The following is a 16,455-nucleotide window of genomic DNA, read 5'->3' on the forward strand; positions in this document are numbered from 1 at the left end:
TGTACAGTGCAAGAATGGGGGCATATGGATGAATACTAGAGTATTTGGAATTTTATATAAGACTTCATTCATATTCATTAGAACATCAGCTTTTGGAAACAGAAATGAATGTATTAATGTATGATCATTAGATGCAGCCACATAAGTATGGAACAAAGTCCTTTGAAATTGTTACAGTATTCAACAGTTCCTCATGTTTGTTTTTGTATGTTGTTGTAATACTGATCCTGTCAGACTTTTACATCAATCATCTGTTGGAATATTACAAAACCACAAAATATATACTCCATGTTTGTTTTTGGTCAGACAAAGCCATCTAAAAGTTTGTAAGAGAACGTATCAGCAATGTTATTCATAATATAAGTGTAGTTATACCAATAGTATAATAATCTTATAACTATATATAACTATATAACTATACACACACACACATATATAATTTATATTTATACTTCATAGTTAAAATTATTAATTTATGTTTTACTTTTTTGTATTTTTACTTGCTGTTAATATTTCTTATTTGAGGGTTCCATGATTGTTGCTTGTCTCTATAGCTATTTTAATATATAGTATCCTAGGTGTTTTAAATGTTTTGCTCTATCATATACCATGTAAGCCGCCAAGGGTTGACAGATATGTAACAGGTGAGTGCATATTATTTCTAACAGCAGAATAAATATCAAATCAGCTTGTAATATTGCAAGCAATATATTCAGTATTCCTAGAATGCTCGTCATTACAAAATTGTTTCTTGTGATATACTATACATTCAGAAAAGGAAAGCAAGAGATTTTATGTTCACATTAAAACAATGATATTTTAAATTGAGTTTGCTTAGTTAGTACAATGTGATACATAGGGAAAAAAGGCCAAACCTCCACTCTTGGAGCTAATAAAACAACTGATATATAGGTAGTCCTTGACTTACGATCACAATTAAGCCCAAGTTTTTTTGTGGCTAAGCATTTGTTAAATGAATTTTGCTCCATTTTAATGAACTTTCTTGCCACAGTTAAGTGAAAAACTGCAGTAGTTAAATTAGTAACAGTATCTAAATGACTCTGGCTTCCCCATTGACTTTGCTTATTAGACAGTCATGAAAGGGGATCGCATAACCCCGGGGATACTGTGACCGTCATAAATATGAATCAGTTGCCAAATATCTGAATTTTGATCGCATGAGCATGGCAATGCTGTAACCATCATAAGTATGAAAAATGGTCATAAGTCACTTTTTTCAGTGCTGTTGTAACTTTGAATGGTCACTAAGTGGACTGTTGTAAGTTGAGGACTACCTGTACAACATAATACCTTTCCTGAATGGCTCAGTTTTTAAGCAAGACTGACATTAAGAGTCAATGAAGGTATCTTAGTTGCTTTAGCCTAGGAAAAGTGGCAAGAAAAGCAGCTTCTCTTATTTACAATTCTGTAGAGATTGATGCACAATTATTTGTTAACATGAAAGAAAATGTTAAGGAAAAGAGGAATATGTTGTTCTGCTTTAGGTACTAAGGTTTGGCTACTAAATTATGTTATTCATTTAAGTCTCTTGTAGGTAATGAATACTATTGTATTTCCATTATTTGCCTTAATTAGAAATTTTAAGTATTTGTAGATATAAGTAGTTGGATAAAAAATAATACAAACAAATTTAAAGCCAGTAAGTTTTAAAAGTCAAAAAAGATTGGTGGATTTTTTTTGTTGGCTGGAGGTTGGCCTTCAAATAAGCTTGCTTCAGTCATTTTGGCTGGAATTTGAGATGTTTCCATTTGTTGTGTCATTATGTAATCTAAGTTACTTTTAAAGAAAGGAAAACTTGAGAAATTTTGCTTAACACAGACAAGGCTTCTAGGTAGTAGAAAGGGCGTTGGTATTGTCCCAGTCGTTGGCCTCTTTCATGAGGACTCTCGATCTGGTCCCCGTCCCCCCCCGGTCTGTTTATACGAGCCTTGGTGGTAATGTTGTCTGTGAGGACTAAGATGTGGCTGCCCCTGACAAGGTGACGAAATTGAAGGAGGGCCCAGCAGACCGTCCTGAGCTCCAACCAGTTTATGTTGTGAGTCAGTTCCACCTGGTTCCATTGTCCTTGCACCATCTGAGCCTGCAGATAGGCGCCCCATCCGAACAGGCTTGCGTCCGTTGTTACCGTCACCCTGTCTGGCGTTCTGAAGATCTCGCCCTTGGAGATTGCTGGGGATGGATGGCTTCCTACATCAGCAACCTCCGGGTCGGGTTCCTTGAGACAGGGCAGCTCCGAAAGGAACTCGGGGGGTTGGAGAGGAACTCGAGTGAGAGACCATATCGAATGGTGTTCTAGACCCACTTATCAGAGGAGGTTAAGTCCCAGTGGATGGTGAAGTACGCCAAGCACCCCCCAATGGGAGGTGAGCTAGGTCTAGGTCTAGTTCTTGCGGAAACGGCACCCTTCTGCCCTCTGCTGGGTATCTCACTGGATGAAAAGCCTCCCTGATACTGCCTGGGGCCCGAGTACCCAAACTCTGACCCCCTGAAGGAATCCTGACCCTGGAAGGAGGACCTGAAATCCTGCCCCTGGGAGTTGGGGCGTCTAGGGTATGGCGCTGCCCTGAAGTTGGACTTCTTGTAAACCGTGGGGAGCACCTTCCATTTGTCCTTGTTCTCTACCAGGAATGGGTCGAGGGCTGCTCCAAAGAGGGATTCTCCCATGAAGGGGGCTGATGCCAGGCGCCATTTGTGGCATACTTCCCCTTGCTACTGCTTCATCCAAAACAGCCTGCAAGATGCCACAGATGAGGCAATCACTCTGGAGGCAAACCTGGCTGCAGCTAGGTAGCATCTGAGGAGAATTGGGTGGCGGCCACCAGCTTGTTGATGTATTGGTGGGCCCTGCCATCTGAAATGGGAATTCGCTGCTGCAGGTCTTGCAGCCACAGCAGAGAAGACCGGTTGAAGAAGGAGGCAGTGATGGCTACTCTCACTGCCCAGGCCGCTGCTTGATGCGTCCTCTGTAAGGTGAGGTCACCTTTTTTTTTTTTCTGCCTTCAGGGCATCCTCTGGTTCCCCTGGCATGTTAGTAGGCGTATGCATGGCCATGACAGACATGTTGAGGGTGGGTTGTGAAAGCACCTGGGCCATGTCCCTGTCCACATTGAAGGTCTTGTCTGTGGAAGTGGGCATGAGTCCTGCCTTGGGAGAGGCCCATTGCCGCTTGATCATGTCTAGGAAAGACTTGGGTGTGGGCACCGTGTTTGCCTTGATGGCCTGCTCCTAGAAAATGTTTTCTGCTGAAAACCCCTGGGGTTGTACCGGAGCTTCTGTTGGCCTGTTGCCAAGCTTGGCAGATGTCTTGGCCTTGAACAGAAGGGATTTGTACAAAGAGGGCTGGAACAATCCAGAGAAGGTAGGTTTTGGAGGAGGCATGCCTTCGTCCTCAGAGAGTCTATCCTCTCTGATTTTGCCCTCTTTGGAATCCAAATCACTGTCCCCCTGGAAGGAGGCAGATGATTCTGGAAAATCTTCCTGAGTCTCTAGCCCTTCTGAGACCCTAGGCACAGGGGGTGCTTGGGTCTGCATCTGTGGCTGCTTGAAAGGTTGCTGCCATGCATTGCTGGAAGGCCCGCATCATCATATCCTGGAAGTTGGGCATCCCTGATGTGGGTGATATTCCCGCCCCTGTGCCAGCAGGTGTGGACAGGAAGGGCTGTGGCGAGGGTCCTGCTGCTGTGGGGCGTGGGGGTGATTGCCATCCTTGTGCAGCCCCCGAGATGCCCAAAGTATCAAAGGGAATCCTCACCTGTGTGTGGGGGAGTCCCCATCAGCAGTCCTGCCAGGAGAAAGAATCCTTGGAAATCCTTCCTCAGGTTCCTGGCCACAGGTAGCCCTCTTGCTGCTGGCCTTGTGGCAAATGCGCTCCAAGGCTCGGTGCCTCTGCCTTTAGTATTTGGAGCCAGGCTTTGGGGACTTGGAGCTGCAGCCTGTCTCTTTGGCCTCCTTGGAGGAGACGTGCTTTCTCTTTGCCTTTGCCTTGCTTCCTCCTCTTCCCTTAGCAGCCTCTATAGCAGTCTCTGGCCTGGTTAGCTGCTCCTCTGCTCCTCCGGTGGGGCTGGAGGCTTGAGTCTTGCTGGCATCCTCTGTGCTGCTGGGTGCCGCCATCTTGGATCACGTGGTTCCAAAATGGCCACTGACTCCAAATTCAAAAAGTTCCTCCTCCCTGGGAACACGTAGAAGCGGCTTGTGCCTTTGGGGCTGCCGTGTGGCTTCCGATGCCGTTGGAGAGCTCTCTCTCTCACTTCCTCCGCTCTTCCGAGCTTTGTGAGCTCCTGCAGGCTGTTATCTCTCTCTGGCACTTGCAAGCAGGCGCGGGCGCTCCGCTGCATTTAAAAATGCCACGGTTTGCCGCTTGACCACCCTGGGGAGGGGAGCGGCAGAACGCTCCGGTGCCAGCTGAGCCTCTCTGACGTGACTACCTTCCCGGGGCTTCCAGGGGAGCGTCCCCTCACTCGTAGTCTCAATTAGTGCCCTAGGTCTCTCTTTATGACCTGGGCTGCACGTTGCCCTGAAGGGCTTGCTGCGCGTGCTCTCTCTCTTCCTGGCCAGGGAATCAGCCAAGAGCCAGTTACCCACTCAGGCAGGGAGGCAGCGAATGCAATCAAGTCCAATCCTTTCTTTAAAAATTTTCAGGAGCTTAGGATGATCAGCCGCCCGTTGAGGAGCTGAGTCGATAACTGGGTGGTACCTGGTGACCAGGGCGTGGCCCAAAGAGCTTATCTGACTCAGCCCAATCAATGAGAGGACAAGGTCAACCCATCCTGGATACTCCTCCCCTCACTATGGAGAAATAACAAGATCAATCACATATATGGCATTGCATAAAAGATCAAAATCTGTTTCCTAATATATTCTGTTCATATTGTGCTCAAATTCCTTTTTAGGACAAGATAATACACTTGAAAACTTTTAACTTGGTTCATAAATCAGTTAACATAAAAATATGGTTTGCTTCTTGTGGATTACCATGTTGCAAGAACCCAAATAGCAGTTGTTTATTCATGTCTTAGTTTGTGAATCAGGGCATTTAAACACAAGGTTCAAGAAAGATTGAAAACAATGGCTTATTTTGAGCAGAAAAATAATAATTGAGGACGGTTGTAGTTTTGATGCTCTTCTTTAGTTAAGCACTTAGCATAGAAAGTGTTAATTGTTCTTTGTATGAAATGCTAACTTCCTTCAGTTAACCAGGGTAGATAAAAATTGATGGTTTTTTTAAAATGGATTTTTAAAATTTAAATGAGATTTTTATTTATTTCAAATTTACTTTAATAAAATGCTTTTGGAGTAAAAATCTCTAAAGATAGTTTTCTATTTAGATACATTAATAATTTAGTTTATTCAGCATGAAATGGAGCTTAATTATGTAGCATGAAGCTGTATATTCTGCAATATTTACATTTTTGGTAAATTCATTCAATGAATCCAAGCTCTGCAACCTGAGATAACATGCACTGCATTGATGCTTTCACACAATTCCACAATAAACATGAGATAAATCATAAAACAATGTTCAGGAATGTTCCTTTATCTCATTGTTTTGCAAATCTATGTACTCTACAAACTGTATGATTGTTTGAAGATAATTCCATCTGTACTACCAGACAATAAGTGTGAGGAGGAAGGGCAAGCAGTAAAAATGAAAGTGAAACCTTCTAAGCAGCTTATAAATATAATATTAAAGAGCACCTGTCATTTCAAATCCATCATGGCAGCTCCTGTTAGTGGACATCCAGTCACCTGCTGCCTGCAACGTCCCTCATCTTGTTGGGTCACTGCTGCATCACTAGCCAACCCATTAAAGTGAATGGGACTGTTGGTGAGTCAGCAGCAGGTCAGAGGAGGACCCGCTGCGGGACAGAGATGACAGTTGTTCTTAAAAATTATAATTTAAATCAAGTTGATTTAAATCAAGTCTTTTTACTAGTGATTTAAATCATAATATAAATTGACTTGATTTAAATCAAATCCACCCTGCAGTTACATCAACACAGTATTTTTTACCTGTGAATTATGCTAAGTTGATTCCTTAATCTTTGCAAAAACACTAAAATATACCACAAAACTAAAATCAATGTTAGTGGATAGCTTAATTAAAGTTTACTTAAATCTAGGTAGTCAAACATGATTGTACAGAAAACTAATTAAGAACACTTCTAAAGTACAAAAATACAGGCTTCATGAGGATGTATATTGTTTATTTACTGTCAGTAATTTACTTTACACAAGGCAGTATTAATGGCTTGAACACTTGCAAATTATGTACAAAGAGCAATGTACAACTAAATGAAAGTTTCATCTTTTAGTAATCAAACCATTTTAAATGATACATTTGAAGACTTTCTTTAGAAATAATTTATTGCCAACCATGGACAAAAAGGGATGGGTGGGGCGAATTTACAAAGTAGTAGATTCTCTTCTTCCCTAGAAAGTTACAGAAGATACACATATTTCAAAAGTATAGTCATAAAACATATCCCTCATTTATACAAAAGTAATACAAATCATGGTTTCATTAAGGATTCTGTGGGGTCATTACAAAATGTTTTACAAACGACTTTATAATACATAACCTGTTGCTGCTGTTGAAGAAAGTGAAAGCAGTGTTAAATAATTGCCAATCACCTGCTTTCAGGTATAAGATAAACAAAACTGCCAAGGACACTATTACAGTGCTGTATATTTTAACTAGATTTTAAAATAAGACTTAAGTTGTGGTACCATTGATCAGAAGTTCTTAACTGCTTTTTGAACCGATGATCATAATACACACAAAACCTAACCAACAGCTTAAGAAGAAATTTGTTGCTGTTATTTCAATTTAAATTTATCCTTTAAAATAGGGCCAGGCAATGTATAGTTGTCTAAAGTTGAATGTTAGTTTTTAGCAATGCAAGCTGACATAACCAGTTAGGAAGAATAACTGCAGTTGCAGTTCAGCAACATTTGTAGAAATACAATGAACGTCCAGTTCTGTTCAAAACAGAGTCAAATTTAACTTGAGAGAAAAGCATCTGCCAGACTATGGTCACAGAGCATCAGGATGATCCTTCCAATTTCTTTGTTTTCTCAATGTTATATTCGAACTACTCTTTGGCATTATCAGTACAGGAAATTGGGAATGAGACAAAGCTCCGTTCTATTCTGTATTTTCACCTATTTCACAGTGAGAAAATAGAGGATTTCTCAAGCCTTTAGAAATGGTTTTCTACATTGAGTTTCTACAAAATAAGGCACAAGGCTAAAAACTGTGTTTATTTTAAAAAAAATGACCTGGTTAAAGTTTAAGGAAATTAAGTATGCAAGAACTTAAATACCTCTGCATTTAGATTTTAAAATACTGAATTTTATAAAAAATACAAAATACAAAAAGGCCAGTGGTTTTGAAGTCAAAATCAAAGTAATTTAGATACTTTTTAAAAAGTCCTCATGAATTTGAAAAACAATTGCACCAAATAAAAAGAATATTTAAAAACGTTTGTAAAAAATGTTTATATGAAGGCCTCTGGCAACAAAGAATTGTACTTGAGAAAATTAAGCCACTCTTGTTAGCAAGATTTTTTTAACTCCTGTTTTATTTTAGACCATTATAACACATTAAAAATTATATTTAAAAATAACCAGATACCTCAAAGAGGACATTAAAATCCGTACCCAACAATGTTTAGAGTCCATAGTAATAGAAAAAGAGGAAAAAGAAAGAAAAAAACCAGCGATGAACTTGAGCAGGGGTGTCAAACTCGATTTCCTTGGCTGCATCAGGATTGTATTTGACCTGGGGGGGGGGGACTTGACATCACTCCTGTCGGGGGTATCTGTGGGCCCAAGCGCTCTGCCAGCATTTCAGTTATCAAAAATTGGCACAACAGTTTATCTTTCCAATAATTCTTTTTTAAAAAAGCAAAAAAGTCCACAATAAATTGAGGGAGAAATGCCTGGGAAAAGAACTACTTAACTAACTCTATCTCTGGATTACTTTTCCTACCAATTCTGCCACTCTCAAATTTTGTATATATGACTAATGGGGAGAGAAGCAGATCTGTGGAAGAAGGGAAAAACCAGCATCTCCTATAATTAAAATTGAAGTCCCTTATAGCTACTTAAAATACATGTAAGCCCATTTGCATGAAATATATTGAGAGTATAATGATCACTTACGTTAACGTGTTCTATTATATTTTATTCTGGAATTTTATTTCCAGAATGAAATATTACCTTAACAAATTTTCTTACTGTCCTCTAAAAGTGATTTTTTGGGAGTACAAAGGAAAATGGATACGCTAAACCCCGGATGTCAAACTCGCCGCGTCACATTGCCGTCAGCCTGGATGGGTGTAGCCTGTGTGTGATGCATCTGGCCCACAGGCCGCCAGTTTGACACCCCTGCTCCAAACAATACTCTGTAAGCAGAGTTGTAAAATTTATATTTCATTTTTGTATGTATAGTTTTATTTCAACTTCTGATGGTTTTAACTGCTAGATAAAAGTACTTTTAAAGTCTAGGTTTAAAAGGTCTTGCAAAAAACCATTCACTTCCCTCTTTTTAACAGTGCTGGTAGCATTCTAAATACCAGTAAAGAATGAATGGCATTCCCTCATTTTGTTTCACCCTAGAATACTGAAGGTTCTGATTATGTTGGCTTTGTACTCTAGCAAAAATGCAATGATCATTTATTTGCACTCTATTGTCTGTTATGATTTTGAAGCTCTTTTCCTACAACCAGCTAAACTGGTATTCACTGTAAGGCCACTATTAGTTTAAGAAACAACAACCAAGAGGCACTTTAGATTATAAGATACTGCATCAGTTAACCATTTACCGGTACTGGACTAGGCCAATTATTACTCAAGCATTCAATTGGCACAAAGACTTAATTATCCTAATCTAACGAATGGCAAAATTTATTTTTCCAAAATATAAAAACATTGATTTCCTTTTATAAAAATTACAGAGTAGTTGGGTTCCTTTTAGAACAATGACTAGATTTGGCTTGTGTAACAAATGAAACAAAGAAGGGAAAATTGCTAATTGTTTTTGTTCTTAAGGAAAGCAAATATATTTTATTGCATTAAACATTAGAACCCAGGTGTCAATCCCTTTTGTAAATATCCTCTTTAAAGCTCAATATGGTAAAACCTAGAATAAAATGTATAATTAAAGATATTCAGAATAACAGATAACACTGGCTTTTGACCAGTACCAAAGCATCAACAAAGCTATTATTTTTACTGATTATTTCATTGCAAAATTAAGTCTTCAACATGTGTAACTTAGCCAAAAGGTGGAATATTTTTTTTAATTTTACCCCTTTTAAGGTGTCATTTCTCTAATATCATTCAGCTGCTTTACACTTTGATTCAATTTTAGGTTTTTTTAGTTAATATAATGGCCACTACTGTCAACTACAGCTGTATATACTCAGTGTGTTAGCTTTCTTTAATAAGCTAGATTTGACATCTATAAATTGAATTACTGTTTGGGAAAAACAAATTTTGTGTTTGGCTTCCACCATTATCCAATTCACAATATCTTAGTAAATGAAAAAAAGGAGTGTTCTCAGACAATGGCTTATTCATGGCAACTGAGAAGGACTCTCAAAACTGCAGGACACAGCTTTTTGGTTTAAGTTAGCTGAGGCCCAAATTGTAAAATCATGGGGTTTTGTCAAACTATATGATCTAGCAAAAACCAAACAAGACCAAGAATTCCTATGTATGATTCATTTTGACTGAAATACTCAGTGGCAACTTTTGTTTTTTTCTGGTACCATCTAAAAACACTTTCTATTGGCATGGAAGTAGAAGTGCATTTGTAAACTTGAAATAAAGGTTAATTATTTGACAAAGCAAAGCCATTTACCATATAAAACAATTGGTGGTGGTTGTCTAAGTCAGGAAAACTCTTCAATAGCATTCTTAAAATCCAACCAGTTGAAAGAACTTTGCATGTTTCCAAATAATTTCATTCAAGCTCATATCTACAAGTTAATAGTTTAGACTTTATAGTTGAAAAAGACAGAATAATTTAAAACCTGGAGTTAGCTTTAAAAAAGTCTATTAAAGGTTACAACTGATTCAAAATAATGAACAGGAAGAGATTTTGATTTTAAGAAAAATTGGCAATAAGAACAGCAGCAGCTTTTACCCACACATCATGAGGTCTGACAAGACCAGGTTTACTTTTTAAGCTCCTGCTGTAAACTATTAACAGAAATCAGTCTTTTCAACATCACTGTAGCATGAGCTGTTTGAGGTTGTCATGAAGGATGGTATCTTTGACATCACGGAATACCAGACGAATATTTTCTGTATTAATAGCAGTGGTGAAATGGTGGTATAAGGGCTTCTGTTGCTGGTCCCGACGTTTGGTGCGAAAACAATCCACCAGGTATTTTTGGACATCTGTTAAGTTGTGAGGGTCCCCTTCAAACTCTGAGAAATAGTCTCTGATGCTCACTTTTTGCACTTTTTCCTCAAGCAAGTCTGTCTTGTTTAGAAAGAGAATGATGGACACATTGCTGAAAACCCGATTGTTGACTATAGTTTCAAAAATGTTCAAAGATTCTGTAAGACGATTTGTTAGCCGATCTTCCATAAGTACCTGATCAAACTCACTTGATGAAACCAGGAATAATATTGAAGTGACACTATCAAAGCACTCAAACCAACGTTTTCTTTCTGACCTCTGGCCACCCACATCAACCATCTTGAAGGGAACATTTTTAATTTCAAAATCGTACTCGTGTATTCCTTTTGTGGGTCTTCGTGCTAGCAGAATATCTTGCTGGGAAGGAAGATAATCCTGGGGGAAAATAATCTAAATTGTTAATGCAACTACTGAAAAATAAAATAAATGATCTTACATTTGAAAAGAGAAAAAACGATTACATTTTAAGCATCCACAGAATGATTGTATCAAATGCAATATCAAAAATTAAAATAGTGGTAAGAATTAAGTTTTTAGCAAACTAATAGTGAAATTCTTTATTTTAGATTCCTGCTTTATTGAGGCAAGTTGGTACCAAGTAATGTAAAAATGTAAAGCAATGTGTAACCTTACATAATGTCAATTTCATTGACAAATGAGTAATCTACTTCAACCTTGTCTCCTTACCATAATATTTTAATAAGCGTATTTGACTGAGAAAAGCATTGTATACATAAACAAATGGCATTTTTGCACACTAATCAATAACACAGAACCTACTGGAACCCTCATTTCCATGCTTCAGACCTTCCTGCCAATGATAACTGGTAAAGATATAGCATATTTTTCACTCCATAAGATGCTCTCCCCCCCCCCCCCCCAAGTGGGTGGAAATGTCTGTGCATTGATGCCGGCCCTTTGATGAATAGCAGCTGAGCCGCGGCGGCAGGGTCCATTAACAGTGCTGAACCTCACCTCTTCTGTCTTAGTCATTGCCCGCCTCTTCTGTCTCTTTTCTGAAGTGCAGGAGTCAATAGGCAGAGCTGGCAAATGAGAGGACACCTATCTGTGGTCCTCTCAGGCTCTGCCCGATATGTTTTTTTCTTGTTTTCCTCCTCTAAACTTAGGTGCGTCTTATGGTCAGGTGTTTTCCTCAGCACACTGGAGAATGGCCAGGTATTATATCTAACTGGATACTACCTAAAATGAATCCATTAATCAAAATCAATAGTCTTTTTAAATCCCTAAATTAGTAACTCTTAGGAAATAGATGGATGGGTTTCCACTAAACTATGAGAAGTGGGTCAAGAATTATAGTTCAAGTGGCTTTGGAGCAATCAGCAAACAGTAGACAATATCAATACACAATATCAATGTTTGACACTGTGGATTTTAGAACATCATAGGGTCTACAACATTTAGTTTGCAATCAAATATTAATTAAATGTAATTATAGTTTAGCAATGATGCTACATCTTATTATTGATATTATCTGAAGCTAAAAATAAGACAAATTTCCTTCTAGCATTTCATAGTAATACAAATACCAAATTTAAAAATAAAACTTACTGCATCTCCAAGTTTATCCAAATTGTCCAGAAAATATTTTATAGATTCTCCCTAAAGTAAAGGATAAATACAATTATTAATTATGCTCTGAAACAGGCTTTTAAAGAACAATTTAATATAAAATAAAGATTTTGTGCAAGAAAGTTGCAACCAAATTCTCAGTATATTTTATAGATGAATTAAATACTCATATTTAATATACTTTTGCATCTCATTTGGAAACCAAGGACCCAGAGTATGGAGGAAGAATGGAGAGGCAAATCAAGCACAGTAATCCCACTGTCATTGAACCAGTTTTTGGTGCTTTTGGCAAAAGTTGCTCTCATCAGAAAAGAGGACTTTGGACCAAGGAGCAACAGGACTTTGGACCACTGTGCTTCATTAAGACCAGGGTCAACGCAGCCGTCTACCAGGAGATTTTGGAGCACTTCATGCTTCCTTCCACAGATGAGCTTTATGGGGATGCTGACTTCATTTTCCAGCTGCCCACACTGCCAAAAGAACCAAAACCTGGTTCAATTACTGTGGGATTACTGTGCTTGATTGGCCAGCAAACTCGCCTGACCTGAACCCCATAGAGAATCTATGGGGCATTGCCAAGAGAAAGATGAAAGACATGAGACCGAACAATGCAGAAGAACTGAATGCCGCTATTGAAGCATCCTGGTCTTCCATAACACCTCAGCAGTGCCACAGGCTGATAGCTTCCATGCCACGCCGCACTGAGGCAGTAATTGCTGCAAAAGGGGCCCAAACCAAGTACTGAGTACATATACATGCTTATACTTTTCAGAGGTCCGATATTATTCTATGTACAATCCTTGTTTTATTGATTGCATGTAATATTCTAATTTTCTGAGGTGGTAGATTTGGGGTTTTCATGAGCTGTACGCCATAATCATCACAATTATGACAAATCACAGCTTGAACTATCTTGCTTTGCATGTAATGAGTCTTATCTAATATATTAATTTCACCTTTTAAGTTGCATTACTGAAATAAATGAACTTTTGCACGATATTCAAATTTTTCAAGTTTCACCTGTAGAATCACTTCCATTGTGCAGGTCATTGTGCACCATCTAGCGAGAGCTCTCTTTCAATATTATGCTCTTAGCATATGATTATATTTTAAGAGGAATGCTGCTATTGGTCTATGGTTGCAAAAATCAGGAATCTGCTAGCATCTTCTCTCACTAATGAAGATTATTAAAAGTAATACTTTTTTGTAAGCTGCAACTTATTTGATCAGATTCAGTGGCTAGATTGGTGTAAGAGGTAAATTGGGGTGAGGTGGGTGGGACAAAGGAAGAGACAAGTTGGTTATGCAGATACAAGTTACCTGTGAGACAGATTACAAGTATCTTATCAATTAACAATTACAAGTTTAAAAACCCCATTGTGTTTTTTGAGGCTTTCTAAGATTGCCTGAAACTTTTTAATAAATTGAGTTTAGCAATTTGTCACTTGATCTGCTGTCTCCCACGTTTCTACAACACTCACTTTTAGATCTGCTATGGAGTGATGAAATGATGAGGGGATTATCTCCATATTTAATATCAGCATAGATCAAAAAATGCTTATATCTTTTGATTGCATAGTGTAAGTAGAAACTTGATAAGATATATGTTGTCATTTTAACTATTCAGTCGTGCCCCACATTTGGTGACTTTATATAAGATAAGATGTATACAATTAAAATTAAAATTCCTATTTTAATACATAGAGGGGCAATATGATATACTGGTAAGACAGGAGACAGACAAGTTTAAAACTCTTCTCAAACATAGTAATTTGGTTGTTAACTGGGCCAATCAATAGCTTTGACCCAATCTAACTTACAAAGTTTTAAATGGGAAAATACTGGATGAAGTAATTCTATGTATGCTGCCCCTATTGTTATTGCCATTATCATCATCATCATCATCATCCAAAATATTGTTTCAAAATTGCTATTTCAAATCTAAACAAAACAGGGTTTTTTTATTCTTTCAATGATTCTGTCATCCTATTATCCATGCACCCAACCCAGTCCTCCACATAGACATATATTGATCAATAAAGCATCAATCACAATTTCTGTCTTATCATTGACTGGAGCCATTGAATGGAGAAGGAAGTGAGAAAATGGCAAAAATTATATTTTAAGGTTGAAAAATATTCACAAACACTTCTTGTTTAACAACTGTTTGAAAATAAAATGATTAAAAATTAATTTTCCAATCAATGCACACACAACCAAATTTTGTGTTGGAATGAAAGTAACACTGAAATAGCTGTACAAGAGAACTTTATTTAAATGAGACAGCAAAACCAGTGGCATTCGCAGAATCCCCCCCCCCTCCACATTTGGGGAATGGATTGTGGATTCTAAATGAGACAGGACAGTGGGATTGGGACATCAGATACATATCACAGACACTTTCCCACTGACTGCTTGTCAGAAGATTGCAAAAGGTGATCACTTGACCTCAGGACACCGCAATTGTCATAAATATGAACCATTTGCCAAGCAACTGAATTCTCATCATGTGACCATGGGGATCCTGCAACAGTATTAGTTGAAAACCAGTCAAAAGTCATTTTTCCAGTGCTGTTATAACTTTGAATGGTCACTAAACAAATTACTGTAAGTTGAGGACTACCAGTAGTGTTATCTGCACCCACTTCAAGGGTCAGTAGAGACAATGACAAAAAGGGCGTTGGTACTTACCTGATACGCCTCTTCTCATAGTGGGGGGAGGAGTATCCAGGATGGGTTTGACCTTATCCTCTCGTGATTGGTTTGAGTCAGATAAGCTCTTTGGGCTCCGCCCCCTGGAGGTGAGCCTGCCCAGTTTTATGACGAAAAGCTCTCTCCGACTCGTTGCATCATTCACTCCAGACTCTTGATTCAGGTGTTTTTTTTTTTTTTTTTTTTGTCTTCAACATCAATAATTCAATAACAATATAACAATGAACATAACACTTAGTTGTACAAACCTAGTCAGGGAGGGACTGGATACTCCTCCCCCCACTATGAGAAGAGGCGTATCAGGTAAGTACCAACGCCCTTTCTCCATAGTGAGGGGGGAGGAGTATCCAGGATGGGACGTACCAAAGCCTGCACGTCCCTAGGGAGGGAGATCCCTGAGACCATATGTCCCCCACTCAGGCCTGTTGAGGCACGGGTCCTGCCCTGTGAACCGCCTGCAACACCCTGCGGCCGAACGAGGCCTCTGCCGAGGCAAAGGAGTCCAACTTATAGTTCCTAACAAAGGGAGAGGGGGAAGCCCACGTGGCTGCCCTGCAGATTTCGGCCAGGGATGCTTGTGTGGCCCAGGCCGTGGATGTGGCTGCACTCCGTGTGGAGTGGGCTGTGATATGATTTGGTGTCCGTAACCCCTGCGATTGGTAAGCAGTGGCAATGCAGGTTCGCAGCCACCTGCCGATAGTGGTGGAAGTTACCTTATTACCCAGGGATCCTGGTTGGAAGGAGACAAACAGGGCTTCGGATTTCCTGTTTGGCCTGGTTCTCCTGAGGAAAATCCTCAGAGCCCTCCTTACGTCCAGAGTGTGCCACTTCCTCTCCAATGGGTGAGAAGGATCTGGACCGAAGTTGGGCAAAATCAGTTCCCGGGCTCGATGGAAGCAGGAGCACACCTTGGGAATGAAGGATGGATCCAGCCGTAACACCGCCCTATCTTGGTGGAAGACACAGAGATCCTCCCTGGTGGACAGCGCCTGCAGTTCGGATATCCGCCTGGCGGAAGTGATGGCCACCAGGAAAGCCACCTTCAGGGTCAGGAACTTAAGGGAAACTGCTTGTAATGGCTCAAATGGGGCACCCGTTAGAGCGTCCAATACCCTGTGTAAATCCCAGGAAGGGTACCTGTGTACCGTAGGTGGTCTGAGGTTGGAGGCCCCCTTAAGGAATTGCCTGACCATGGGATGGTGTGTCAGGCACTGATTTCTGCCACACGGGAGAACTGATGAGATGGCTGAGACCTGTCTCCTAATTGTGTTAGGAGCTACCCCTCTATCCAGGCCCGCCTGGAGGAAGTCCAGAGCCTGAGGCACCGTAGCCTGGATGGGGTTGGACCCCCGGGAGTTGCACCAAGAGTCAAAGGCCCGTCACGTGGAGCCATAGATGCGCTCTGTGGAGGGCCTGCGGGCGGCCTGGATAGTCCTTATCACCCTGGGGGGGAAGAGGTCTTTCCTCAGGATGCTCCGCTGCACCGCCAAGCGGTCAACTGGCTGCAGCTTCCGCTCCAAGTTGTCCCCTTGGTCCGGTTGAGCCAGCCGGCTCTGATGAACCCACCCCTGCTGTATGTTCTGCCCTCAGCGAATGTTGTCTAAATTCATAGGCTATCTGAGGTGCTTCTGCGATCTCTCATAGTCGGGCATCCCATTCTGAGTTTGTGGTGGGTTCAGGCATGGGGACCAGCCTGTCTG

The 16,455-nt window shown here is 40.0% G+C and overlaps 1 protein-coding gene across 1 annotated transcript in view; it reads right to left on the reverse strand.

The window, feature by feature from the left end:
- Positions 1–6,207: 6,207 nt before the first annotated feature.
- Positions 6,208–16,455, reverse strand: part of GNA13 (G protein subunit alpha 13) — a 36,417-nt gene continuing 26,169 nt past the window's right edge. Inside the window, exons 3-4 of the mRNA XM_014071481.2 lie at positions 12,023–12,073; positions 6,208–10,828 (exon numbers count right to left, since the gene is read on the reverse strand). Coding sequence (XP_013926956.1) covers positions 10,256–10,828; positions 12,023–12,073 — 624 coding nt within the window. The 3' untranslated portion in view covers positions 6,208–10,255. The remainder of the gene's footprint in view (positions 10,829–12,022; positions 12,074–16,455) is intronic.

This window comes from Thamnophis sirtalis, unplaced genomic scaffold (assembly GCF_051295495.1).
Source record: "Thamnophis sirtalis isolate CommonGarterSnake01/CBP01778 unplaced genomic scaffold, rThaSir2_p1.2 scaffold_3, whole genome shotgun sequence".
NCBI lineage: Eukaryota > Metazoa > Chordata > Lepidosauria > Squamata > Natricidae > Thamnophis > Thamnophis sirtalis.